This window comes from Podarcis bocagei, assembly GCF_964188305.1.
Source record: "Podarcis bocagei genome assembly, chromosome: 4".
NCBI lineage: Eukaryota > Metazoa > Chordata > Lepidosauria > Squamata > Lacertidae > Podarcis > Podarcis bocagei.
Genome location: NC_138128.1, coordinates 45126550 through 45153409, shown reverse-complemented (window position 1 = coordinate 45153409; position 26860 = coordinate 45126550). Strand labels below are relative to the sequence as shown.

The 26860-nt window shown below is 43.4% G+C and overlaps 1 protein-coding gene across 5 annotated transcripts in view; it reads right to left on the bottom strand.

Annotated features, from left to right (window-relative positions):
- Positions 1 to 281: 281 nt before the first annotated feature.
- The window catches only part of KCNIP2 (potassium voltage-gated channel interacting protein 2), a 116448-nt gene continuing 89869 nt past the window's right edge, over positions 282 to 26860 (bottom strand). For 3 of the 5 annotated variants that reach the window (XM_081192278.1, XM_081192277.1, XM_081192276.1), the window contains exons 2-8: positions 10034 to 10158; positions 8923 to 8992; positions 8294 to 8364; positions 6197 to 6304; positions 5949 to 6053; positions 5213 to 5275; positions 282 to 4999 (exon numbers count right to left, since the gene is read on the bottom strand). In XM_081192278.1, the coding sequence (XP_081048404.1) occupies positions 4952 to 4999; positions 5213 to 5275; positions 5949 to 6053; positions 6197 to 6304; positions 8294 to 8364; positions 8923 to 8992; positions 10034 to 10158 (590 nt within the window). In that variant the 3' untranslated portion in view covers positions 282 to 4951. Of the gene's footprint in view, positions 5000 to 5212; positions 5276 to 5948; positions 6054 to 6196; positions 6305 to 8293; positions 8365 to 8922; positions 8993 to 10033; positions 10159 to 11386; positions 11490 to 26860 lie in introns of all 5 variants that reach the window. The other 2 variants (XM_081192275.1, XM_081192279.1) reach the window with 1 other exon arrangement.

The following is a 26860-nucleotide window of genomic DNA, read 5'->3' as shown; positions in this document are numbered from 1 at the left end:
TTATGTGGCATCTGTACAGTTGACCAGAAGCAAGTTTGCTGCACTTTTGAAGGAAGACTTCAGATCCCATTTGCAATGAAGAGTCTGAATACTTCATATTGACACAGAGATGAACCACTGCAGATGTTTCAGTAGTAGTTGCACATATGAAGGTACAGCCCCTGCTAGCCTTAACAGTAATATCAAGAGTGAAAAGGAGGCACACACAACCCATTTGAATGCAGTACCCAGCACTTCCCTGTGAAGATATGTGGGAAAGCAAACAGCAGCAGAGGCTGTGGTGTTTGTGCATAGCCATTGTGGTTGCATTTTATTGTCATACTTGATCTTTATTATTATACAAAATATACAGAGTTGAAAATGCAAAGCTGATAGCAGAGCTCAATGTGCCCCACTAGTGCAGTGGGAATGGGCCATCTGGCCCTGATTTAGTGATTGTAGTGAGAGCACAGGTAGAAATATGCAGCTGGCGTATAGGTGAGGAGTGGAGCAGTAGCCCCACCCACATAGGGATTGCCATCAGGTTAGGAGTATCAACAGACAGGATGAAGATGTTTCAAACAAAAGAACAATCTGCAAAGAGATGAGTGATGGGTCAGGATATGGGCTTTGCAAAATCAGAGAATGATTCTAAATAGAACCAATGTAACGCTGAATGAAAAGGTCATGTCCTCCTACTTTATGTTCATTCTTTTAGAATAACCTGGTTTCTGTAATGCTCTCTTAATTAGATTGAAATCACCACTTTACCCATAAACATGCATTAAAAGAGTGATGGTGGGTAAATTCACCATCTTCTCACTCTGACCACCCTTACTACAAATGTGACAGTTTAGTTAAAGGGTGTCAGAAGGACAAATTCTCTGTATTAGAAGGGATGTTGAGTATGCAGCCTAAGATATACTTCTCAACTGCAAAATCCCCTGGAATAGTGAAGTACTTTGTCAGAAAGGGAATAAAAGCCCTTTTTAAAAGTGAGTATATCTGGGCCGGGCTGGGCTGGTGGAAGATCACTGTGTATGGGGAGGTAATCTATGTGGTGTTTCTTTACTCTCAACTCCCCACCATAGTTTCTAATGGACCTATGGCTGTATCTGTTAACAGACACGGTGAAAAGTGGGAAAGGCTATCAACATTTCATGGGAGTGGGCCACAGCTGCATTTTGAAGACTAATGCAGCTATCTCTGGAAGCAAGGAATTCTGCCTAAACCTGGAAAAGACAGACCGTATCAGGCTGGATGGACCATTGGCCTAACACGGTATAAAGCACCTCCTTTTATAATTTACTTGGGCTCACCAACACCCATCTTTATTTGGTAGCTGACAATATGAGGAAATATGCTCTTGGCCCTTCTTGAAAATGCAGCCCCAGAAGCCAGCCTGTATCTGAGAGCAGGATAGTCTTGAGTCTGGACTAATTGTGATTCCCAGTTCTGATTACAGCACTTTCCACCCTGACTTGCTTGTAACCAGGAAGGCCTTTGAACTGTCACCTCTGTTCTTGAAGAACAACTCTGGGTTCTTAGTAAAGTGAGACAATCACTTCTGCTAGAGTGTTCCAGCATAAAGACCCATCAGGAAAAGCACAGGGCTACTTTAGACATACTTGGAAGTGGCGGTGTTATAAGGGTAGTGTTAACTTTGCATACCAGCCAGGTTCATCTTTGATGAGGGTAGTTCCCTCAGCAGTGGCCAGCTGTCAGCCATGTGGCTTGCATCCCATCCACAGCTAACAGAGCCAGTTTAAATATTATGGCTGCTTCATGCAGTGACCATAAAGTGTGGATTTCCCCAGATGTGTGTGAAGTTTCTACATCACCACAAGATATTCCTAGCAATGGTAGCATGGGAATTTTCTGTACAAGGGAAAGTGATCTACCATACACATTATGGCCATATCAATGATTTCAGGATGGCAATTAGAACATGCTCTGGTGTCAGACATACACATATACCACAGTAGGCAACTTTTATACTGGAAGCTGCCCTGTGAGCAATTGCAGGGTAGCAGAGCACTACTATACTATTCTGACTGGTTATGAATAGCCACGGAGGGTGTGACTCTTCCCCTCCCCCCCCCTCCAGCTTCTCCTATAGGCCTTAAGGGGTAAGAAATACTAGTGTAAACCCTTAAGTTTGAGATAAGCCAGACAGGATGGTACCGGTGAGGAATGAGGATGGGAGAGATGCAGGAGAAAGGAAACTGTTGTGTTGTGCACAGAAACAGGCTTTCTTGGATGGAAGATGGGAGTGCAAGATGGTAGGAGGATGTTTGTGATTAGAAATTGTTTCATTGAAGAGAATGCATGTGTGGAAGGGACAGGCTTGGGGAGGGTTATACAGCGATGGGATTGTTAAAATCATTTTGAGGCATGGGGAGGAGAAGCTAAGCCAAGGTAAAGGAACTTTAAAAACATAGTGTGGTTATGGGTCCAGGCATTGTACAAATTAAAAAAAAATAACCACCATGTAGATGCCAAACTGTTTCCAATCTCCAAGATTTGATCCCAGCTGTGACCCTTAGCAGAAAACATGTCTGAACTACACAAAGAGGGACCCTTAAGCGCTGGCATGATGGGTTGGCAAGAACTGAAATGGCAGCTTCAGGAAGGAGAAGAGCCAAAGCTGGGCTCCAGTGCACATGGAAGTCTGTTTGCATAGCTAAAAATCCTGAGCTGGCCAGTTCCAATTCCTGTCCTTCATACACTCTTGAATGATACATTCCACTTTCAGACCACAGAACAAAGAAACTCATTTGTGTGGGTCTTTGAATCTTGCTCTAGACTGCCAAGTGCCTAAGTGCTTACTCAAGATTGCAACTGTCGTCTGAGATGGGAGCTAAAGTATAGGGTTGGTTGTTAGGGTGCAGGAACAATAACTGAGATGAGCCTGAGCGGAGTTAAGTGCTGGGATAAAACTAGGGCTGTGGGTAAGATATTAAGAACATTGGTAGAAGGGGATGCTAGGCAGGGCCAGGATAGAGGGTGCTCATCTCTGCCATCTAGATATTGCCTGCTGTTGAGTACCTCAGCCTCTGGCTCGCTAACTCTTCCCTCACTTTTCTGCCTTCATTGGGATATAGTACCTGTTTGTGTGGCCAAAAAACCCCAAACCTATTCAGTATCATCCTTGTCTCTTTCCTATACTTTGCCTTAATCTGAGTGGTCTTTTCATACTAGAATCAGCTTCAAGATTCTAGTTCTTTTTAAGCCCTTAATATCTCTGTTACAGGCAGTTTCTCTTTCTTTGTCTTTATTTATTTTCCATGTTGGCCTCTGCAGTTTGCACAACTCCTCTTTCATCAGTTTTTGTCTCCTATATTGCCATGCCACTCTTTCCTCCATGCATCAAACAGCTTATTCCAATTTAAGCCCTTCCACAAGACCTACATTTTCAGCTCCTCTGGCTAGTCCACTCCCGCTGCTCATTATGAATCTCTGACCCATTACAGTATCCTTGTCCTGGCCAGCTAGTGTGATCTGTAAGCCCTCTTTACACAGGTACAGTGTTGCTGCTGTGCTCTGTTCAGAACCTGGCACTCTGTTGGAGATTCATAAACACTCTGAAGATGCTGGTTGCCTATACTGTTTCTGCTTCTGAATGACCCAAGGGCTTATTTGTAATAAAATATGAAAAGCGAGTAAGCATCACAGAGAGATGAGCAGCAGCTAAAGAGATAGTTGGCACAGGGAAGAAAAAGCAAAGCTCTCCCCACCCTCTAATGTGATTCCTAGGATTTTCTTTTATCTACTCTCACACATGCCCTTTCCATTCACCATGATCACTGTAAGTCAAGGAGCTATGTCATGTTTTTATCTTTCAGTGAACTTAGTTCAAGGACAAAGCATACCCTTGGCTGATGCCAGACTGTCACCCGTAAACCTTAGCTGAACCCTGAGTTTCTTCTCATTGAAGGATGTCTGAGCTCTTGACACCTACTTTCTGTATGGCCCTCAGTTGTTGGAGCTGTGTAACAGATAGTATTATCATTATCTCAGGCCGCATAGAGACCCTGCCCAGTGAGACCAGAGATTCCGTCCTCACTTAAACGTTTCTAGTGACATGTCCTCACCACTTCTACCCCTGTTTTCATGACAGTTTATAGGGGGCGGGATGCAAGGAAAAGCTCTGATCAAGCTTAGTGTACTTTCTTGCCATGGGAATCCAAGCATAATTCACCCCTCCCTCCTGATCTGTAAATGAAAGCTAAAGGTTGTGTTGTACCTGCCTCTCGTGGGTGGCTCACAGTTTTCATTCCCTGTTGAGGATGCAAAGGAAAGAAACCACAAAGCAAAATCCCATTCACTCTCTATTTCTTTGCCTCAGCTCTCCCCCAGAGTTTAGTGCCAGGATTGCAAGTTACCTTGACACTGGGAAATTTATCTCCCAACTGGAAGCCTCAGGGTATTGCAATGAGAGCCTTGGGGCAAATTAGATGGAGTCCACTCCTTATAGGCAGTGGGTAAGATTGCACACACACAAAATCCTTTGAAAGTCCTTGGCAATCAGCTGTTGCACTGCCATTTGGTGGTGTGAAACCTGCTTGGAACCCCAGTGAAGGGTCAGGGGTTGCTGTGATTTGGAAGGCCCTAAAGGGTGGGCATACTACTTGGTGACAGGGCAGTGCAGCTTCCAAGGGGAGGCAGCAGGTTGATCCGGGGTTTTTTTCTTTTCAATGCCCAGAGGAAGTGCTTGTGGATGTCAGGCTGTTCCCCCTGCTGGGCCTTGGTCCAACCCAGCCAAAGGCTCCCTCCCACCCCCGTGGTTCCCATTGCAGGGACTTTCCCCCAGTTGTATCTCGAATACATGGTCTCCAGAAATGTCTCCCAGTCCAGCATGGACAAGGGGCTGCTTTGTCCATACAGCCAAGAGAAGAATGCCTCAGAGGGATACACCAAGAAGAGAAGCCCCAGGAGTGTGTGTGAAGGTCTGGGCTCCAGGAGTGGCCCGCTAGATCACATTGTCAAAGAGCTTCATGGAACTCATGATGTTTTCATCCTGCCAAAGAAAAGAGGACAAGTTAGAATAATTAAGAAGTCCTAGAACTAATTATCAGCTTTGACTCCCTCCGCCCCCCAAAAAACGTATAGGGGGTGTAAAGGACCTTTTCAACCCCTACCCCCTTTTTATGCATGGCAGAAAAATAGCAGTGGTCTGTACCCACTGACAGTAATGCAATATCCCCACCCTTCTCTAATGGGGGTATGCTACCTTCTGGCAGGACTCAATGAATTCCTCAATAGTCACCACTCCATCCTTGTTCCGATCCATTTTCTGAAATGCAACAACCAGGGATATGAGAATTAAAGGCAAGGTAACATCTGTTTCCTAGGAGCAGCTTCAGGCACACTACAATACCCACAACCAGGAAGGACATCCTTGAGGCAGACCTGGTCAGGGAACCGGTCAGCTTCTAGGTAGCTTCAAAGGCATTTCTGGCAGAGAATGGCCCCCTACCTCACTAATGACATCTTGCAAGCATTCAAGGAAACAGCAGTGGGCTGGTGCTGCAAACAGGTCCACTACTATGATTGTAACAGTAAGAGATGGGAGATGCTGCCTCTGCTGGAAAGAGGAAGGAAGAGTGGCCATTGGGAAAGCTTAAAGTTCTGACAAAACCCTGTGTTGAGTTTTCTACTCTGTGTTGACTCTGTACCCAAATGCACACATTTGCATTCCAAATGTGTTGAACTACAACTCCCATTATCCCTGGCCATTGGTTACGCTGGGCAGGTATGGTGGGAGTTAACCCAAATATCTTGACTAAAATAACCCACTCGCTCAACTACCAGGGATGGGAAGGTTTTGTAGAACTGCAGGATGCTGACATGGGGTAGTAATTATGTTTTACTCAGAGCAGACCCATTGAAATGAATGGTCCTTAGTTATGTTCATTAATTTCACTGGGTCTTCTTCACCCATGGAAATGTCCTGGCTCAAGGCTCACCTGGAAAAAGCTTTCCACATGCTCCTGAGGTGCTTCTTCTCGCATGGCTGGGTAAGTGTATTTGCCCATCATGTCATAAATGGATTTCATTATGTCCAGCATTTCCTGCAAGACAAGAGCACAAAAAGAATGGCAAGCAGAAATCAGAACTCGATTGTGGGCTGAAGGAGATTCCTAAGAAAGTGGACAACAAGCAGGAGAGCCCAGTATCTTCTGGTACCATTGACTCCATCTCCCTCTATATGTACCTCTTTGGTGATACAGCCATCTTTGTTCAGGTCATAGAGGTTGAAGGCCCAGTTGAGCCGATCATCTATAGTACCACGTAGAATAATGGATAAGCCAGCCACAAAATCCTGCAGGGGAATGAAAAAGAAAAAGGCTGGGGTGGGGTGAAGAAACAATCAAGTCTAGCTCAAGTGCCATGAAGGCTTGAGATTTAAGCAAAGCAGACTCTGGGATGTGGAGGGGACCCAATGGCAACAAACTGCAAAGAGCAACTCACAGAGTAAAAAAACCCACCTGGGGAAAGAATTACTGAGAATCTGATTGTTTAATACCCTAGAGCAGGGGTGGGAAGCCTATGACCCTCCAAAGGCTGCTGGACTACAACTCCTATCATCCCATCCCATTGGCCAAGCTGCCTGGGGCTGATCAGAACTGGAATCCCAACAACACTGGAAGGGTTCGTCACCCCTGACTTAAGAGCTTTCCTGCTGATCTTCCTGCTTCAACCTTCATGATTATTTTTTGACAACAGAATTTGAAATTAGAACAAGAGAAAATGGTGAAGTATTCTCAGGCAATCTGTCAGCATAACATTCATTCATTCATTCATTCATTTAAATTTGTTTCCATTAGGGCAGCCATTCCATTGGCTTTATTTAAGTGTGTAGACTGAGGAAGTCTCAGATATCTAGTACATAATTACTTTATATTTTTTAACTTATTGCTACCCGCCCTAAGCTTCCGGGGTTTGAATCTTGAAGTAAAAAGATCTACAGAGTGTACTTGAGAGGAGAGAAATATAAATACACACAAATGAAAGTTCACAAAACTTTTGGGAAAATCAATAGGCAAGAGAGAGAAAGCTGTTGTGGTTGTTCACTGGAGAGAGTGGGAAAGATGCCTTCCTCAGGTAGGATGTCTGTGTTTTTTTATGTCATTTGCCCTCACTCTACTTAGCAAAGAGCTCAGAAAGGCAGGTCCATGCACTTCTACCAGGTGGCCTCACTGACCTGAGTTGCAGGGTTTAGGTGCATAGACTGAAAGTGCAGAAATAATTGTGAGATTTTAGGATCAGTGGAGTTGTAAGGCTGAACATGCTGGGAATCGACCAGGGTTGTTTTGCATGCAAAGCAGATGCTCTACTACTGAATTACCACCCTGTATTTAAGAACTCATTTGGTACTCATAGGTGACAAGGAATGTCTTAAAAAATTAAATTTATATCCTGCCCTTCTTCCCAAAGGGCAGCATACACATCAGTGATAAAAGTACACAATTTAAACACCTGAAAAACTGTACACAGGTGAGCAGTGGTGGAGGGACTGTGTGTTCCATCTCTCTCTTGCACTCAGTATAGAAACCAAGTAGGCTCTAAGAAGAGGGAAGTGCCCTTCTCTGCTTAGAAATGCTGTGGGCTGCTGGAGAAACAATATTGTGAGCCTGCTTTTTGTGGGCTTGTTTGCAATGCTAGAAGCACTGTTTTTATTCTGTGAAACACCCAGTCAAGGTTTGTTATAAAAGTTGCTCTATAAATAACATACCACGGAATTAAAAGATGCCTGCTTCTTGGGAGAAAAGCAATGACAAACCTAGACAGCATCTTAAAAAGCAGAGACATCACCTTGCCAACAAAGGTCCGTATAGTTAAAGCTATGGTTTTTCCAGTAGTGATGTATGGAAGTGAGAGCTGGACCGTAAAGAAGGCTGATCGCCGAAGAATTGATGCTTTTGAATTATGGTGCTGGAGGAGACTCTTGAGAGTCCCATGGACTGCAAGAGGATCAAACCTATCCATTCTTAAGGAAATCAGCCCTGAGTGCTCACTGGCAGGACAGATTCTGAAGCTGAGACTCCAATACTTTGGCCACCTTATGAGAAGAGAAGACTCCCTGGAAAGACCCTGATGTTGGGAAAGATGGAGGGCACAAGAAGAAGGGGACGACAGAGGACGAGATGGTTGGACAGTGTTCTCGAAGCTACAAACATGAGTCTGACCAAACTGCGGGAGGCAGTGGAAGACAGGAGTGCCTGGCATGCTCTGGTCCATGGGGTCACGAAGAGTCGGACACGACTAAACGACTAAACAACAACAAAAATAACTGCATGTAGAATCTTACCTCAAAACTGACTGAGCCATCATGGTCGGTGTCAAATGCGTTGAAAAGGAAAGTTGCATATGTACTGGAATCTGAAAAGAAGTGCATCACAGTAAATGATTAGGAGGCCTTTTACCAGATGTCAACAAACCAACCGAATTGCAGGCAGAGAACAACCAGAGAAAGTGACTATAGCTGCAGCTTTTGGAAATACTTTATCAAGTGCCAGGAAATTATTGTTGCTTCCCCTTAGACATAGATATCTTATTTATTTATGGCAGTATTTATTGTCTGCCCTTCTCTAATAAAGTATACTCAAGGCAGCTTACAAATAAAAACATTATCATGATAAAGAACAGTCCTGGCACTTAACAAGAAAAGCCTGCTCAAGTAAAATGGTCTTAAAAGCCTGTTTAAAATTGAGCAAAGAGGAAGCCATATTTAACTACAAAGATGTGTCATGGACCGTTCTCTTGGGCAAGAAGCTGTGCTTGGCACAGCAGGCAAGGAAGCTATGGGCAGCTGAAGATGACTGTGCCAAGGCCCTAAAGAATATATCCCAAATTATTTCTAGCAGCCGCCAAGCCACTCACTGTCCTTATCTGGCCTCCCAGTTCCTCCAAAAGATCTCAGCTGGGAGTGGCACTCACCTCCCTGTGGGAAGAATTGTGAGTAGATCTGCTTGAAGCTGTCTTCATTAACAATGCCACTAGGGCACTCCTGTCAAATGGAAAAGTGCAGACAAGTTCACCTTGGAAGAGCTAGTCTAAACAATACGCCAGGGTAGGGCCAGTGTGGTGAGGTGTGTCATCAAAGAGGACTTTGAGGAGCTGACTCTCATAACCAATGACAGAAAGCAGATCACCTCCTAGGGGAAAACTTGAGCAGTGTCTCTCAGGCTGCGGGTGATCCCACTGTACACGGCTGTGTGTGTGTGTGTGTGTGTGTGTGTGTGTGTGTGTGTGTATGTAAGCACGTAAGTAAAACAAATGCTTCTGAAAGCAGAAAGCAGCATTACCTTATTATCTACTGGTGGTTACACTTGAGATAATATAGGAAGAAATTCCAATCAGAGTGCAGAATATAGCCAGTAAGATATAGCAAGAGGGGGCTATTGTGTAGGGGGCCTCCCCAGGCTCAGAGGAAGTCATAGCATGTAGCTGGATTCTTCTGGCATCCAAACATCACAAAGAAAATCCCTCTGTGCTTTGGAGGCATCCATTACTGGCCTAGGAGGGATGAGTGGTTCAAAAGCAGAAAGAAGCATGCCACCCCATGTCGAAGTGCTGGTGCAATTTCATTTATATGAGAATTAGTGGTGTGTGCTGCTCTCAAAGGGGAAATGTGTGTGTGTGTGTGTGTGTGTGTGTGTGAGAGAGAGAGAGAGAGAGAGAGAGAGAGAGAGAGAGAGAGAGAGCTTACTGGAGCCATACAAGAAGTCTGATGCTCCATCTTTGTTCCTGAGTAATGGGAAGCACTTTGGCTGGGCAGTGTGTTGGAAGTGCCTGCCTATAGTCACAAAAGAGGATTTCATTATAGTTATAGTTTTTGTGACTGTAAGTTACAAATTGCAAATTTGATGTGTAGTGAGTGGATGTTTTAAAATATGCTCTCTACAACAATATGGAAAAGGATAGTCTCTTTCTTTCTATCCAAAAGTTTTGTACTTGTTTTTTTTAAAGCCTAGTATAGGGAAAAGAAATGGCCCCCAAGCAAGCTTGTAAGTGCACCAGCAGCAAAGGGAGTTTCTTTCCAACTCACATTCTTGAAGCCTCGGTACAAGACCTGCAGCTCCTTGCGGGTGAACTTGGTTTGCTCTTGCAGCTGATCCAGGCCCTCGGGCCGATGACAAACAGTGGAGAGCTCAAACTCATCCTCTACACTGTCTGCAAGAAAAGAAAGAGCTTCAAAAGTATAGCATGGACAGAACCAAAGCATCCCACCTGCATTCCTTGAATTAATTTTTTTCAAAGTGAGGTGTTGAATTTCCTTTCCCACCCTGCATTGGCACAAATAGACCCATCTCATGTGCATGTACTCTGTGGAACTACCTTTAGATGCAAGATCTCACACCTGGATTACAGCCAGAAATCAAGTGCTGCAGTATCATCCTGGCCTAGAGGAGGTTTAGAGAGCTTTGGTCAATTCAGGATAGAGCCCTGTTTGTGAAATGCATTAATACCCCCCCTCCCAATACTGCATCAAGGGAAACGATAAGTATTAAATTCAGATCAATTTGGATAGGAACCAGAGATAAGAGTTGATTTACACCATCTTCCATGGACACAGGCTGTGAACAGTGTTATGCACTCCTCACTTCAATGCACATTGAGAAGACCAGGGTCAGTACTACCAGGTTTACTTTCCTTTGGAAGAAAGAAATGCTTGTGGCATTTTTGTATTTACTGTTGACTTACTGATATACAAGCAGAGATAATGGAAGTAGAAAAATTCTTATGAAAAGCAGCAGAACCACTAACGCTGCTTTGGATTCAAAAACATGTTAGTTGCTAGGTAGGCAAATTCATAATGTCAGGCCCATTCACCATAATCAAGGAAACCAAACTCTTAACAGCATCAAATAAGTGACAGAGGCATTGACTGAGGCAGAAGGAGGTTTTAATTGGAACCACAAACAAACTCAACCCAAACACACTATTATAAGTAATCAATCAATGAGATGCATCGGCTGTTGTCATGATGGCTGCATATATTGCCTCCACATACAACCTGCCCTCTCCAGTGTTCTAGGACAAAATCCCCACCTTGCTGTCCTTTGTCTTCCTATTCATTTTGAGCTCTGTCAACTGGAGTAGAAAGCTGGAGAAGACAGCTATTCCAGACACAAGTTCATCCACAAAGCAGCCATATACAATTAGCGGCTTGAGGCAGAGAGCCTACATTTTGTCTCCTCTAGTCCCTTTTGTCCCTGCCTACATCACTCTCACAGTCCTTTTATAATACACTGCTTTGGATTGGTGTTTGAGAAAAGTGGCATACAAGTATTTTACATAAATACTATACAGAAGGAATCCCTTCTCCCACTTCCCCTGCTCCTGGGAGTTAATGATGTCACAGAACAGAGAAGACACACAGAGAGGGATAAAGTGTCACTTGCTTTCGCTGATTGAGGGGATGGATTTGGGCTGACGGCAGCAGGGCAGCAGCTTGAGGAACCGCTGCTTCAGGGCTTTTTTAGCATGGCCAGGTGGGTTGCCTGCAAAGAAATGACAGTTGCCAACCAGGAGAAGCATTAACATATGATGGCACCCTTTGTTCCACCCACACCCGATCCCTAAGCACCAGCCACAACAGACATGGTATGGATCGGAAAGACAGTCATGCATAGCTTCAATGCAACAGGGAAATGGATCCAGCACTGTCACAGTACACCCAACAATGACTCACAACTCTTCTAAAGCACATGCATGCTCCACTGAGCATCAGTTGGGCACGAAGAAGGGATGGGGAACCTGTGGCCCTTTAGATGTTGTTGGACTCTCATCAGCCACTGGCCATGCTGACTACAACTTATAGAAGCTGGAGTCCAACAACATCTGGAGGTCCACAGGTTTTCTGTGCCTGACCCAAAGGAAGCTGCAACACCGGGAGGGCCAAAGAAACTGCATCCAGGTGTTTAAGTGTGCACTCTTTGCCCCAAGAAATCAGCTGCTCCAATAGATGAGTGACATGGCATTTTCCAGCATGATACCCTGGATGTGCAGCTCAGTCAGTATCACATGATCTTAGGATCATGGTTTTGAGCCACATGTTGGGCAAAAGATTCTTCATTACAGGGAAGTTGACTAGATGACTCTCCTGGTCCCTTTGAACTCTACAATTCTATTATTCTAAATGAGAGTTAGATCTAGTAGCTCAGAGCAGGTGAATGAGGGCTTTAGGCTCCACCCTTAGCTCTCAGGAGAAAATGGCTGGGAGTAAAGATGTGCACCTTCCTCTTCCTGCCTCTAGGAAAGCAGCAGAGGCTGCGTGGAGAAGGAAGTTCCTGTAAGAATGGTCAGCACTTTAAGACAAATGAGGTATAAAGCTGAGCTGTACAAATTAAAACATAACATGCGGTTGCAGCCCACAGAGGATGAGGAATGAATGAAGGGTGCAGATATAGAATGTGTGCAAAAACAGATAGGCAGGTTGGATGAAAGGCAGCTGTAAAGGTTGGCATGGTTGCCATCTTATTGCAAAAAAACCTTTTTATACACCTTGGTAAAAATGGCTTGGAAGAAAATGTCATTCTACAGCACACCAAAATTCATCTCTTTTTACAAAAAGGATAAACACTTTCCCCTTGATAAAATAGTTTTTCAACTATTGCAGTCCGGCTGTAACTGATCCTTGCCTTTTGTGTGTTGGGTATCAGTTGCCTTATTCTCTGAGCTTTGCAGGTCTCCCCATCATCATTGCAAATGTGGGACCAGAAATGTCTTGTTTCCCCTCCATTCATCAACAAAATTTCTTAAATAAGACTAAGGCCACAACTCCTAAGACTGCAAACTCTTACCTGGGAGTAAGCCCCACTGAACTCAGTGGGACTTACTTCTGATTAGACATGTAGCATTACACTTTAAGTGCAGGGCTGTACCCAACAAAGTCATTCTAAGAGCAGACTCATTAAAAGCAATGGACTTGACTAACTTAAATCCATTGATTTAAATGGCTCTTCCTTGAGTATGACTTAGTTGGATACATTCCAAAGTTATCAGGATGCAAGTTGTGCTGAACTCAGAGAGAGTAAATATACTCTAGCTCAGGCCACTGAGCACTTAAAGGTAAAGGGACCCCTGACCATTAGGTCCAGTCGTGACCGACTCTGGGGTTGCGGCGCTCATCTCGCTTTATTGGCCGAGGGAGCCGGCGTGCAGCTTCCGGGTCATGTGGCCAGCATGACTAAGCCGCTTCTGGCAAACCAGAGCAGCGCACAGAAATGCCATTTACCTTCCCACCGGAGCGGTACCTATTTATCTACTTGCACTTTGATGTGCTTTCGAACTGCTAGGTGGGCAGGAGCTGGGACCGAGCAACGGGAGCTCACCCCATCGCGGGGATTCGAACTACCGACCTTCTGATCGGTAAGCCCTAGGCTCTGTGGTTTAACCCACAGCGCTTAGTTCTGGGGTTTTCCCAGCTCTCTTTATCAATAAATTTATATATCACCTTTAACTTTATTTATTTATTTTGTAATTAATTAACTAGCTAGCTAGCACTTAAGCACACATACCTATTTGAGGGCTGGGGAGGGAAGATCCCTGAGGCCAGGGAACGGAGTATCTAAAATGAACCTGCGCCATTGTTAAGAGGCTCTGCTCTGAGTGCTGCCACCTGTAGAAGTGTGGTGAGTGGTGATAGGGAAGACAGGGCTTTCCCAGTGAATTCACCCGTGTAATGTGGAATACACTTCCCAGGGACACTTTGCTGGCACCAACTCTCATTGTCTTTTTGATGCCCGGTGAAGATATTCCTGTACTTGACTACTAATGGATACTTAATTTCTGCCATTTCTCACTTTATTGCTGGATTTATTGGTGATTTTATTTGCTATGTTATTGTTTTGTCTGATTTCAGTTGTTTTATTATTCTTTCACCTGGATGTTTTGGCCAAGCAGCAGCCTAATTTTTGATAGGAGAAGATATGAAAGCAGATCATTTCATACTTGTCTCAAGAATGCATGAGAATAGTTTTTTACCAGGGTTGTTGCACTGATTGCCCTTCAGATGCTGTTTACTTCCTCGGGTCAATTTAAATGTTGCTGCTTTTAAGCTTGTGTACAAGTGTGTGTGCATGCATGACTCATGACTGCAAGGATGTTCTGAGCATTATAGAAAAGAAGTGGCAATGACTGACAAATGGAGACAAACAGGAATAGCTAGAGAGATGAGCAATACAGGAGAAATGAGAGACACCATGACCCAGACAGCCAAGCAGTTAGGGACATTTGCCTCAGACCAGACCAGGTTAGGTGCAAAGACACTTCCAGGAAGGAAGGGAACCCAAACCACCAAACCCACAGCAGCACCTTTCAGTAAGAACACTGAGAACACAGCAGTCAAACATGCACTTAAAAGGAAAGATGGTTTGGGGAAGCAATAAAGTTGTTTATTTGCTCTCCTGGCTTTGGGCATTTTGTTTCAGCACATGCTCTTTGGGCAGCTTTGAATAGTGCCATAGATAATAATTTCACAAGGAAGAGTAACTTTAAAAGGTAGTCACTCACTTTCTCACACACACTTTCCCCCCTCTGCTGTATGATCCACTGAACATAGCACACCTATAAAGACTGCAAAAGGACATGGGAGTTTTGCACAACATGAAAGCTACGTACTCCATCTTTTTCACAAAACACCCACTAGGGAGGCTGGGGAACATTTGCTCCAGTTGATGACCACATAGATTTATGATCGTGCTCTACAGAAAATAGCCTCTAGATGCACAATAAATAATAAATCAGCCCAGGAAGCAAGTATATCTTTATCCTGAGCAACTTGCTCCAGATCATACACACTGCCTCTTTTGCCAGTAGAGTGTATTTTTATTTCTCATGGAAGACTAATCTCACTATTGTGAATAGAGGTCTGATCCACTCCTATCTGTGCCTTGCCCTCCACTTCTCATTGGTTGTTGTGGATCCTGAACTGTATAAAAAACGTTCACGTCTTGCTTCAATTCTAACCTGAAGCACAGGTTTAGTCTCCACAGAACTAAATCATCCTTTCAGGATGAACACAATCAAGTCATATGAATAACACTGCCCAGTGTTGTATCATCCAATTTCACCACAGCTCTCTGAACAAGCTTAAAGGAAGCTGGGATGAAAACACCAGAATTCACTACAAGAGACCAAAAGGAACAAAGTCTATGCAAGTACCTGCACACAGGGCTACATATGAATTAGCATTGGCTCCAATAACTGATTCCAATAAAAAGGAGCTCCCTAAACTACCAGAAGAGCCCTATACACAGGAGAGATGCAATCCACAGAAAAGGGCAGAATATATTGTTGTGGTCACTTTATGGCCAGTCCCCCAAATGCAACTCACCCCAGAAAAGGTCGTCAGATAGGTGAGCAAATTTAAGCTATACTGTATTGGCAGCATTTCATACACAGCTGAAATAAGCCACAGAAGAAGAACAATTAGCTCAGAGTCCTCTGTTGAAAGTCAAAAATGAGGGTGCTACAGAACACTTTAAATGATTGTGTGCACCTATCTGCTGGAAGGAGAAGGAAGGATGCAGACTTCTAGACCTTGGGGAAAAGTACACAGCAAATTTTGGAGCTGTCCTTGGTGCCTACTCTCACTGCAATTTCATTTTCCCATTTAAAACATCCAGGGAAGCCAAATCAAACAGCTTCTCCCTCCTCACTCAGAAACAACTAACACCAAAAGATATATAAAGCTGTAATAAAGCAAAACTTAAACACAGTTCTTTGCAAAATCAGGCACAATCCATATAATGAATAAAAACTTGAATATGTATGCTGTCCCTCCAGCTACCAGGTGGAGCTAATATATAGCAATTCCAACTGAGTGAGAGAAATTTAGAAAGGAAGAAGAGTAATGGTTGAATTGGAACAAAAGAAAAATGCATGGCTCTAAGTGCAGAACTAAACATTGCTTCACCAATTATATATCTGTAGTCCCACAATCAGGAGATATAAGAATAACCTAAACTATTCCCGCAGCTGGTGATATCGATGCCCTAGTAAGATCCAGATTCAGCTACTGTAACAAGCTGTACATTGGGCCGCCCTTGAAAACCACTCAGAAACTTCCATTGGTTCAGAATATGGCAACTGGATTACTGACTGGTACTAGCTGATTAGAAGAAATCTCACCAGTATTAAAAAGAGGATCATTCGCTTCCAATTTGTTCTTCTGCATAATTCAAGATGCTGATTTTGACCTATAAATTCCCATATGGCTTGGAACCAGGATATCTAATCTGAAGGCTCATGTGCTGCCATGAGACTCTGCCCCAGTCTTTAAGATCCAACTCAAAAGCCCTCCTTTACATGTCACTAGAGTAGAACCTTTGGTTAATAGAACCCTGCTTGTGGAATTCTTTCCTCAGGGACACTTAAAGGTGCCCCTGCCCGTACGGGCCAGTCGTGACCAACTCTACGGTTGTGCGCTCATCTCGCTCAAGAGGCCGGGAGCCGGCGCCGTCCAAACACACTTCCGGGTCACGTGGCCAGCGTGACGAAGCTGCAACTGGCGAGCCAGCACCAGTGCCGCACATGGAAACGCACACAGGGACACTTACCAGGCACTGATTTCTTTTGCCAGACTGGTGCTGTACAGGTGTTTTGGACTGCAACTCCCTCCATCCCCAGACAACACAGGTTGCAAGAAAGATTCTTTGCAGTATCTTTGCAGTATCCCTTTATTAACCTTCCTCCATGAAAGTCACTGGCCATTTAGAAAAGGCCATATTTGTGCCTCTGCTGCTTTGGTTTACTATACTTTTTTCGGGAACGAACCTTAGAGAGACTGGAATGCCAGGAGATATAATTAAATAACTAAGGCATGGAGCCGTCAACATGGATAATGACTTGTAGTTGGTATTTCCCTGTTGCTCTGCAGTGAACTAACAGGTGGTGGCAGCTCAGAGGCCTTTTAAGAACTGCAGGAGATGTCCTATATATTCTTTTACAATGTTAGATGTAGCCTAAGGGAAAGTGCAGAAGGAGATAATTTCATGTTCCAAAGGAGTGTGGCACCACTGACAATATGGACAATGTACTTATTGGAAGAGCTGCCATGACAGGGAGGTACACGGCAGCCAGTGGATTGCCAAGATTAGCAACTAGAACCAGGCTTGCTACTATTTCCCCTAAGGTGGGTGCAGAGGACGAGGAAGACAAACCTGCTGCTCTGCTGAGAGGCTGATAAGACCAGAACAGATTTCAATCTCAGAGTAAGCAAAAGGGGGACCGAGGATGTGCAGACACCATCCTATATTAATATTCTCAGCATTACTTTGGCTCTTCAGCACCAAGCTCAGTGTTTTTGATAAGAGACGATACCATCATTACAGTGAAAACTCCCCTTCTGAGTGAGCAGGATGGAGAGATCTCAAAGACGATTTGCTGTTCTTGCAACATTTGCTGGTTCATGTACTCTGTAGTACATAATTTGAAGGGGGTATGTTTGGCAAGCTTAGACTCTCAACTGTCCCCTAGAAGATGAGAGCCTAGGGAATATAAGAAGCTGCCTTATACTGAGTCATGCCGTTGGTCAATCTAGCTCAGTACTGTCTACACTGACAGGCAGAGGCTCTCCCAGGTTTCAGGCACTGGACGATCTCAGCCCCACCTGGAGATATGGGGGATTGAACTTGGGATCACAGCTCAGAGTCCCTCTTCTCCAGGATTTTACAACAGATGCCACAAGAGGAAGCTGTTGCTCATGATGCAGCACGACATACCCAGAAGCTCCACAGATAATCTGGTAGGAACATGTTTAAGGAAACTGTGAGCATGCAAGCTGAATTTTATGCCACATGGGCAACATGGAGTCTTCAGGTCTACTTACTCCAGAAAATGGATGGGTTATATTGAGGGGCCTCTGGTTTGAGGTTACCTATCACTACCCTTATTCACATTTTCATCCCACAGACAATTCTCAGGATCCACAACTGAGCCTATCCATCCCAGTGTGGGTAATCAACTCATCAATTTCAATCTGCACTTTTGCCCAACATCCATCTCAGACTAGATTATGTGTGAATATTCCCTGGCCAGGCTTTTATCTCCTCCTCCGCTCCCTTTCCAAGCTGTCACATTCCCTTGCCCCACTCTGAGGCCTCCGTTTCCTGCCAACTGCTCTTCTGAATTATTGATGCCGGTACTTCAGGAGCCATAATCAATAACGCCAGCTTTTTCATCCTCCCCATCACCCCCACCCAGTTAAAAAGGCTCAGAAGAGTAGCAGCCTTTGGGCCACCAATGAGTCAGCACCTTTGTGGGTTTGTGGAGAGTAGTAAAGATGGTGCTCTAAAGAACCGTGGGTTTCAAGGATGACTCTCCCAACACCATTAGTCCCTGGCATGGCATGCCTGTGATGATGCAGCAAGGCTTCAAAGCAGATGGCACCACCTCTCCAAACTACTAGGGGACACCACATTCCACCTTGAAGGGCCATGAATATGCCAAGGTTGTTAAGGGAGGGAGTTACTGGCATCGTGGGATATAAATAGCACTCAGAGAAAGCGTATACACCAAAGACGGGGAGAACATCCTATCTGATGGCTCTAGAGCATGTGCAGACCATCTAGTTGCATGGGGTACTGGCAGGAACAAAGGGAAAAGCAAGCTGAGAATATAAGGGGCAGCCTGCCACCATTTCTATGTGTCTCCTTTTCTGGATACATCCTTAAACTTATATGTAAATAAAGCACTCTTTTCACTGCTCCCCACCCCCAATGCTAAGAAGTAGACTCATGTCGCTTGTAGGCTCAGTGATGTCTTTCTAAGCAAATGATGTCAAACCGCACATTGTGAAACACCAGTCATAAAGTCTGCACACATAACACTGTTTCACAGCATGAATGAAATACAGAAGATGTGCACCAGCACATCTATACATTCAAAGGCGGTAGAAAAGTCCTCCCCCCCCCAATTTTTTTTATTTTGAAATAATAATGATCATCCTTGGTATTAGGTAGCACTTTAAAAGTCTTCAGAACACTCTGCATATACACTGTATTGTAATACAACAGTCATGTAAGGTAGGTCAGTGATATAATCTCCATATTTTATACAAGGAGGTAGATGAAGCTGAGAGAGGGAAGGTTGCCTAAGGCCACCCTTAAGACTTCACAGCAGAGACAAGATATGAAACGGGATCTTTCAGTTTTGCAGCTCTCTCTACCAGATGCACATTATCCATTTTCTATACATTTTAGTATAGAAAAATTTTCAGACATAAAAGGAGAGGCCATCACCTTCCGAGTTTTCTTGCCTTCAACACTTATGCCATCAATATCAGCTGCAATCCCTGGTACCATCCAATGCATGTGTGTTGCACAAAATACGTGTCAGGGTATCCATGAAGGCAAAATACACTAAGTTCATGACAGAGGCAATCAGAATGAAGTTCAAGTCCATAACTGTTCCCAGTCAGCCATCATTATGTTATGTCCAACATCTTGTGCCCATTTAATCATAGCAGATTTCACCGTTTCATCCTGTGTATTCCATTTCAACAGCAAGTTATACATCCTTGACAAAATCTTAGTTTTGGGTTCTAACAGTTCTGTTTCTAATTTTGATTTTTCCACCTGGAATCCAATTTTCTTGTCCAAATTGTATGCCTCCATTATCTGATAATAATGAAGCCAGTCTCGCACCTTATTTTTTAATTTCTCAAAACTCTGCAATTTCAGTTTATCACCCTCCTGTTCCAAAATCTCCCAATACTTTGGCCATTTGGCCTCCATATTGAGTTTTTTCTGAGCCTTCGCCTCCATCGGTGATAGCCACCTTGGGGTTTTATTTTCAAGTAAGTCTTTATATCTTGTCCAGACATTAAACAATGCTCTTCTGACAATATGGTTTTTAAATGCTTTATGTGCTTTGACCTTGTCATACCATAAATATGCATGCCACCCAAAAACCTTATTAAAACCTTCTAGATCCAAAATGTCTGTGTTCTCAAGAAGCAGCCATTCTTTCAGCCAGCAAAATGCCGCTGATTCATAATAAAGTTTAAGGTCTGGCAGGGCAAATCCACCTCTATCCTTTGCATCAGTTAATATTTTAAATTTTATTCTGGGCTTCTTGCCCTGCCAGACAAATCTAGAAATGTCTCTCTGCCACTTCTTGAAACAGTCCATTTTGTCCAAAATTTGCAATGATTGAAACAAAAATAACATTCTTGGCAATACATTCATCTTTATAGCAGCAATTCGACCTAACAAGGAAAGCTTCAAGTTTGACCATATCTCTAAGTCCTTTTTCACTTCTGACCAACATTTCTCATAATTGTCTTTAAATATGTTTAAGTTCTTAGCGGTCATATTAACCCCCAGGTATTTTACTTTCTTAACCAGTGTTAAACCTGTCTCCTTCTGAAACCTCTCTTTCTCAATCGGTATTAAATTTTTCTCAAGCACCTTAGTTTTTAACTTGTTCAACTTAAATCCTGCCACATGACCAAATTCCTGAATCAATTCTAATACTCTTTTAGTACTAGATTCTGGCTCCTGTAGCGTCAATACTAAATCATCTGCAAAAGCTTTCAATTTGTACTGTTTGGCTCCGACCTGTATACCTTTGATCAAACGGTCCCTTCTGATCATGTTTAGCAAAACCTCCAGGACTGAAATAAAAAGCAGTGGGGAAATTGGACAGCCTTGTCGTGTCCCTTTCTCTATCTTAAATTCCTCTGTCACCACATTGTTAGCTATTAGTTTAGCCTTTTGTTCTGAATAAATTGCACTTATACCATTTTCAAACCCTTGACCAACCCCCATCCCCTGAAGATTTTTCTTCATGAAACTCCAAGAAATATTGTCAAAGGCTTTCTCCGCATCTACAAAAATTAAAGCAGCTTTAGTATTAATATTCACTTGCAGCTTCTCTAAAATGTTAATTATATTTCTCGTGTTGTCAGACGAGTGTCTGCCCGGGAGAAAGCCAGCTTGGTCTTTATGTATCTCTTCAACTAAAACTTTTTTCAGTCTTTTAGCCAATATATCTGCAAAAAAATTGTAATCCACATTAAGCAGGGATGTGGGGCGGTAATTCTTAAGTTGTGTCTTTTCAGACTCATTTTTCGGTATTAGTGTAATATAAGCTTCCTTCCACGACTCTGGTGCTTTTTCCCCCTCCAAAATTTCATTGCAAACCTCCTTTAGTGGTTGAATTATCCAATCCTTCAAAGATCTATAATATTTTGAGGTTAAGCCATCTGGCCCTGGAGATTTGCCCAACTGCATATTCTGAATGGCACCTTCCACCTCCTGTTCTGTTATTTTGTAGTTCAACATTAACTTATTTATTTGAGAGATTTTTTGAAGTCCATTTGTTTTTAAGAATTGGTCTAAAGTTATGGACCACAGGTATGAAGTTTACGACATGCAATGCCTTAAGAGAGAATATTATGAAAATGATATACAGGTGGTACATGACCCCAGTCAAGCTTGCAAAAATTTATCATTTGCCCGATAATAAATGTTGGAAATGCAAAGAAACTGAAGGTACATTCTTTCACCTTTGGTGGACGTGCCCAAGGATTAAGGCTTTCTGGGAGATGATCTATAATGAAATGAAAAAGGTATTTAAATATACCTTCCTGAAGAAACCAGAGGCCTTTCTCCTGGGCATTGTCGACCAATTGGTGTTAAAGAAGGATAGAACTTTCTTTATGTATGCCACAACAGCAGCAAGAATACTCATTGCAAAGTATTGGAAGACACAAGATCTACCCAATCTGGAAGAATGGCAGATGAAGGTGATGGACTATATGGAACTGGCAGAAATGACTGGCAGAATCCGAGACCAGGGAGAAGAGTTGGTGGAAGAAGACTGGAAAAAGTTTAAAGACTATTTACAGAAATATTGTAAAATTAATGAATGTTAGAATGATGTTGGATAGAAACTAAGTGGTTTCTAGCTGTAGTGTTATAAGGGAATATGAGAAAATGGACTATTAATAGGTAAAAATCTAATGTTACAATATTTTAAGATTGAAGACTAGGATGAACTAAGAGGGGAGGGATTTGCTGAACTAACAAACTGAATCGGAATACAGAAAAGGGAGGCGTGAGGAGGTTCGGGAAATAAGCAAATGAAAGATAAGTGATTGAAAGACTGAATTGTTTTTAATTATTTTTATTTTGTATTTTTCTTTGTATTTTTCTTTTTTCTTTTTTTCTTTTGTAATATTTTGAAACTCTTAATAAATATCTTTTAAAAAATAAATAAACAATAAATCTATTTACCAACTCTTAAAAAAAACAAAAACAGAATGAAGTTCAAGACACATACCACTGCTTTAGCATAGGACAGTATGTATCCTATGCAAACTCTTAAAATAAAAATATTGGACTAGGAAAACTCACATTCTGAGTTATTGCAAGAAAATGTCCCGTCCCCCCCATGAAACCAGCAGCTGTGGCAGTAATGATGATCACCAGCTTTCTAAAAGGATTGCAGTCAGGACAGAATGTAACTCTTAACCAGTACTACAAGACACAGGATCAAACAAAGGAAACTCCTACCCCCAATATTCAAGACTGGTTACCAACAGATGGGGACAAAGAAAAGTGGATGACTTTCTCCATCACATCCAGGAGCACCTGGCTGGACACTGCTGGAGGGAGCACGCAGGACTAGTTGGACCGTAAGCCTAATCCACTGAATAATTATTCTGATCTTATCTCTGCAGCCATAAGAAACAGGCACTTGGGCTTGTAATGAAAGCATGGATTCTTAAGAGGCTGGATTGTGGGCCCCACAACAATCTCAACTTGTGCATGGCTCAGTCAAAGACCTGCTGAGTCTATTAATTAAGACAATCCTAGTTGTTCTTAGGTTACAGTAGCACCCCCATGCTCAGCCCCTGCAAAAAGTAAGAGAAAATGTTCCTGCCTATGGCCCCCCAAAGGCATAGGTAGCGAAGCTGGACAATGAAAGAGAAGAAGACAGAAAACTTGGCTGCAGTGCAGTTTTGGATGGGAAGAGAAAAAGGTGGTGCAGCTCTATCTTCATTGCTCCACCAATGGTACAGTAAGCCTGCTTTTCAGCCAGAGCTCACAGGAGAAACAGAAAGTGGGGCTGTTCATACGGCTTATAGCCAAGGGCTCAATCCCAGCATTAACAATCTGGTATTATCAGGCCCCATCCAAGAGAAGCCATTTTTAACTTAGGGTTGGGATGTGGGAAATTCCTACAGATCTTTTATTTGCACTCTTCCACAATTAAAGATCAAAGAGATCCAACATATTTCAGTCTATAAAGCACAAAGCCTTGTATCCATTAACACAGCTTTCATTAGGATAAGGTCAGTGTTTCTGTGCAATCAGCTTCCACTCACAGCCACCTTGCTGAGTACTCAACAGTTCTCGTGAGCCAAGACTGAGCCCTAGCACTGAGCCAAACCTTCCTTTGACAAATTCACCCTGTTCCATCTTTATGCCCGCACAATGCCAAACTGTATTTTAGCCTTTACCCAGTAATACTGCAATGCCAGCAGAGCTTTTTCCTCTGTGTGCATTACATTGCCAGGGGGGCAGGCCAGGCAGAATAAATTTCAAGGCCCCTCCTTAGAGTTGTTTATCTTTAAATGGACTTGCACCAGACGGCTCTTCAAATAGAACTTTCAGATAGAGGACTGTGCTTTCCATACTTCAGATAGAGGACCATGCATATGATCACCTTATGTATGTAAGAGTTTATTAATAGTAAACAGACATTATTTGAGGGGCTTTTTTTAGTTTTGCTCTCGCCATACTTTTAAAGTTTTAGGATTCTTTTTCAGTTTTTCTTTTTTAAAAGTATTTGAATCTTACATTTTGTGGCATTTCATAGTATATAGAGTCTAATAGCAGAAAACAAGGTTTTTAAATATCTGGGGGAGGGGAAATATTCCCTGGGTAGAACATCATCATGAAATACATAAACACAAACTCCTCTCAGCTGAGCACCACCCTGAAATTCTGTAGGCCTGGACAGCTTTTACTTCTGCTTAAACAATCACAACTTGGTTATGGGAGACTAAAGGAGGGTTAACTCCTGCTCTCCAAGGGGACTAGTTTGACAGGAGGAACTGCTGTACCCATGCAGGAGAGGCAGAATAAAAGAATAAAATAACAATCACCAAAAGATTCACAAAATGGGAGGAAATCAAAAACCCACAGTAGGACAATACTTTAATTAGAACCAATCATGATGCCACAAAATAATTCACACGTTTTTGATCTCTCCAGAACAGTTTCTCAGAATGCTAAACAAAAGAAAACAAGGTTGGAGCGAGGGGGGAGCTGTAGAATGAAACAGTCTTAAGATGGGCTCTGCTCTGTTGGGAACAAAAGGAGTAACGGTCTTACTAGAGTTTGCTATTTTGAAAAAAGAGCTACGTGTTCTACAGGTGTGGGGAACATTTGGCCTTCCTGGTGTTGCTGAACCACAACTCCCACTACCCTGGCTGTTGACCATGCTTGTTGGGGCAGATGGGAGTTGTAGTCCAGTAACAACTTGAGGGCCAAAAGTTGTCCACACCTGTTGTGCAGTGAGCACAGAATTACAAAATGTTAAATCTGTGTATGTGTGTATTTTCACGTTTCCCTCATTTTGTGAGTGTGTGTGATTGTGTGTGTGTGTGTGTGTGTGTGTGTGTGTGTGTGTGTGTGTACAGTAGTACCTCGGTTTATGAACTTAATCCATTCTGGAAGTCCGTTCTTAAACCAAAGCTGTTCTTAAACTGCGGTGCGCTTTCCCTAATGAAGCCTCCCGCTGCCGGTGCCCTTCCACCATTTGCCTTCTGTTCATAGACCGAGGTAAAGTTCGGTAACCGGAACACTTCCGGTTTTGCGGAGTTCGTATACCAAATAGTTCGTAAACAGGGTTGTTCTTAAAGTGAGGTACCACTGTATATACACACACACACATTCACAAAATGAGGTAGACATGAGGATAGGAGAGTTGCTAATCATTAATTACACTGTGAATAATAATCCATAGGCTGCCCTGGCACTCACGTTAGAGAGGCTTGTTTGGGATCATGTGCCTCTGAATTGAATGACTTTCCAAGGGAAGACAGCAAATCGAAAAGAAGCTGCTTTCGCCATCCTGCACCATCTCGGGATTCATCGTCTCCCACCTACCTTGTCCTGCCCTTTTCTTATGCTGGGCAACAGCCAGAAAAAAGCCAGTCTAGTGCTTGGCATAGACACAGGGATGATCAGCATGGACTGCAGTGGGGCTGACTGCAGGGCCGCATCCATTAATATCTGCAAACCATTAGGGGATTTTGTTTCACCAGCTGGCATGATGCAGCAGTGCCTGGCCTGGGAGCACTTTTGTGGTCAGAAATAACACACGGAGGGAGGGGGAGGCAGGGGCCGGAGGATCAGCTCGGAAACAGGGATGGATCCTCACTCATGCCCTCGAGCAATGTACTTGCTGGGAGGGAAGGTGGAGACCAGGGCAGAGCCATATAGGCCAAAGAGAACAGGTAGGTTCTCATTTCTGCTTCAAGGGTGACAAAAATTTGTGGGAGGGAAATGGCACATAAGAATTCCTCTTACAAGTTCCCAGCATTGTATCAGTCTTGAGCAGGGCACTCTAGGGAACTTGTCTTGAGTTACAGGATTTCCCACAGACCTAGTAGCGATGGCAGGCTACTAGATCAGCTGACTGGCAGAACTTCAGGAGTCATCTTTTACCTTGGCAGGTGGGTGTGACATGGCCAGAATGGCCTGAGGGGCCCAATGATGTGAGGCCTGGCAGGCCTAATTAAGCCTATGGAAGTTCCCCTCTCCCACTGCTCTAAAATAAAACTGCAAATATCACAGTGCTGTTACACAAATCTACGGTGTGACTGCATTTGGAATATTGTGTACAGTCCTGGTCACCTCACCTCAAAAAGTATATTGTAGAGTTGGAAAAAAGATTCAGAAAAGGGCAACCAATCTGATCACGGGGATGAAATAGCTCCACTATGAGGAAAGGTTGCAGCATTTCAGGCTTCTTAGCTTAAAGAAAAGGTGAATGGGAGGTTTATAAAATTATGTGTGGCATGGAGAAAGTGAATAGAGAGCAGTTTTTCTCCTTACACTCATTGACATCCCATGAAGCTGAATGTCGAAAGATTCAGAACAGATAAAAAGAAAGTACTTCTTCAGAAGGTTGACAGTTGAACAAGGAACTTGCTCCCACAGGAGGCAGCGATGGGCACCAATGTGGACAGCTTTAAAAGAGGATTAGATGGATTCATGGAGAATAACACTATCTGTGACTACTAGCTATGATGGCTATGCTCTGCCTCTGTGATCAGAGGCATTAGGTTTCTGAATGCCAGTTGCTGGAAACAGCAGGAGGGGAGAGTGCTCTTGAATTCAGGTCATGCTTGCAAGTTTCCCATATGTATCTGGCTGGCTATTGGGAGAACAAGAAGCTGGACTAGAAAGGTCACTGGCTTGGTTAAGCAGACTCTTCTTACATTCTTACACCATTTACAAAGTGGTTGTGGAAGAAATGAAAAGCAGGGCTCACTCCCATCAGCTCTGCTGAAAGACCAGCTCCATCTGGCACATCCTGTCCCTGAACTATTTAACTTTAGGAATTGGTACCTGAGTTTGCTTTTCCCTCTTCGCTACCTGTCCATTTCCCCGTGTGTGTGCCATGCCTTTTATATTGTAAGCTTGTGGGCAGGGACTATCTTATTTGTATGTAAACCACTCTGGGAACCTTTTGGGGGTACAAATGCATTAAATAGATAGATAAATAATTGTGGAGGACTAGGGACCTCTAGCCACATGCCTGCTCCTGTGCTCCTGCAAAGGTGCTGCAAATGACTCTTCATGCAGTTGTCAAGTCATTATTGTGCCCTACAAGACCAGATTATGGA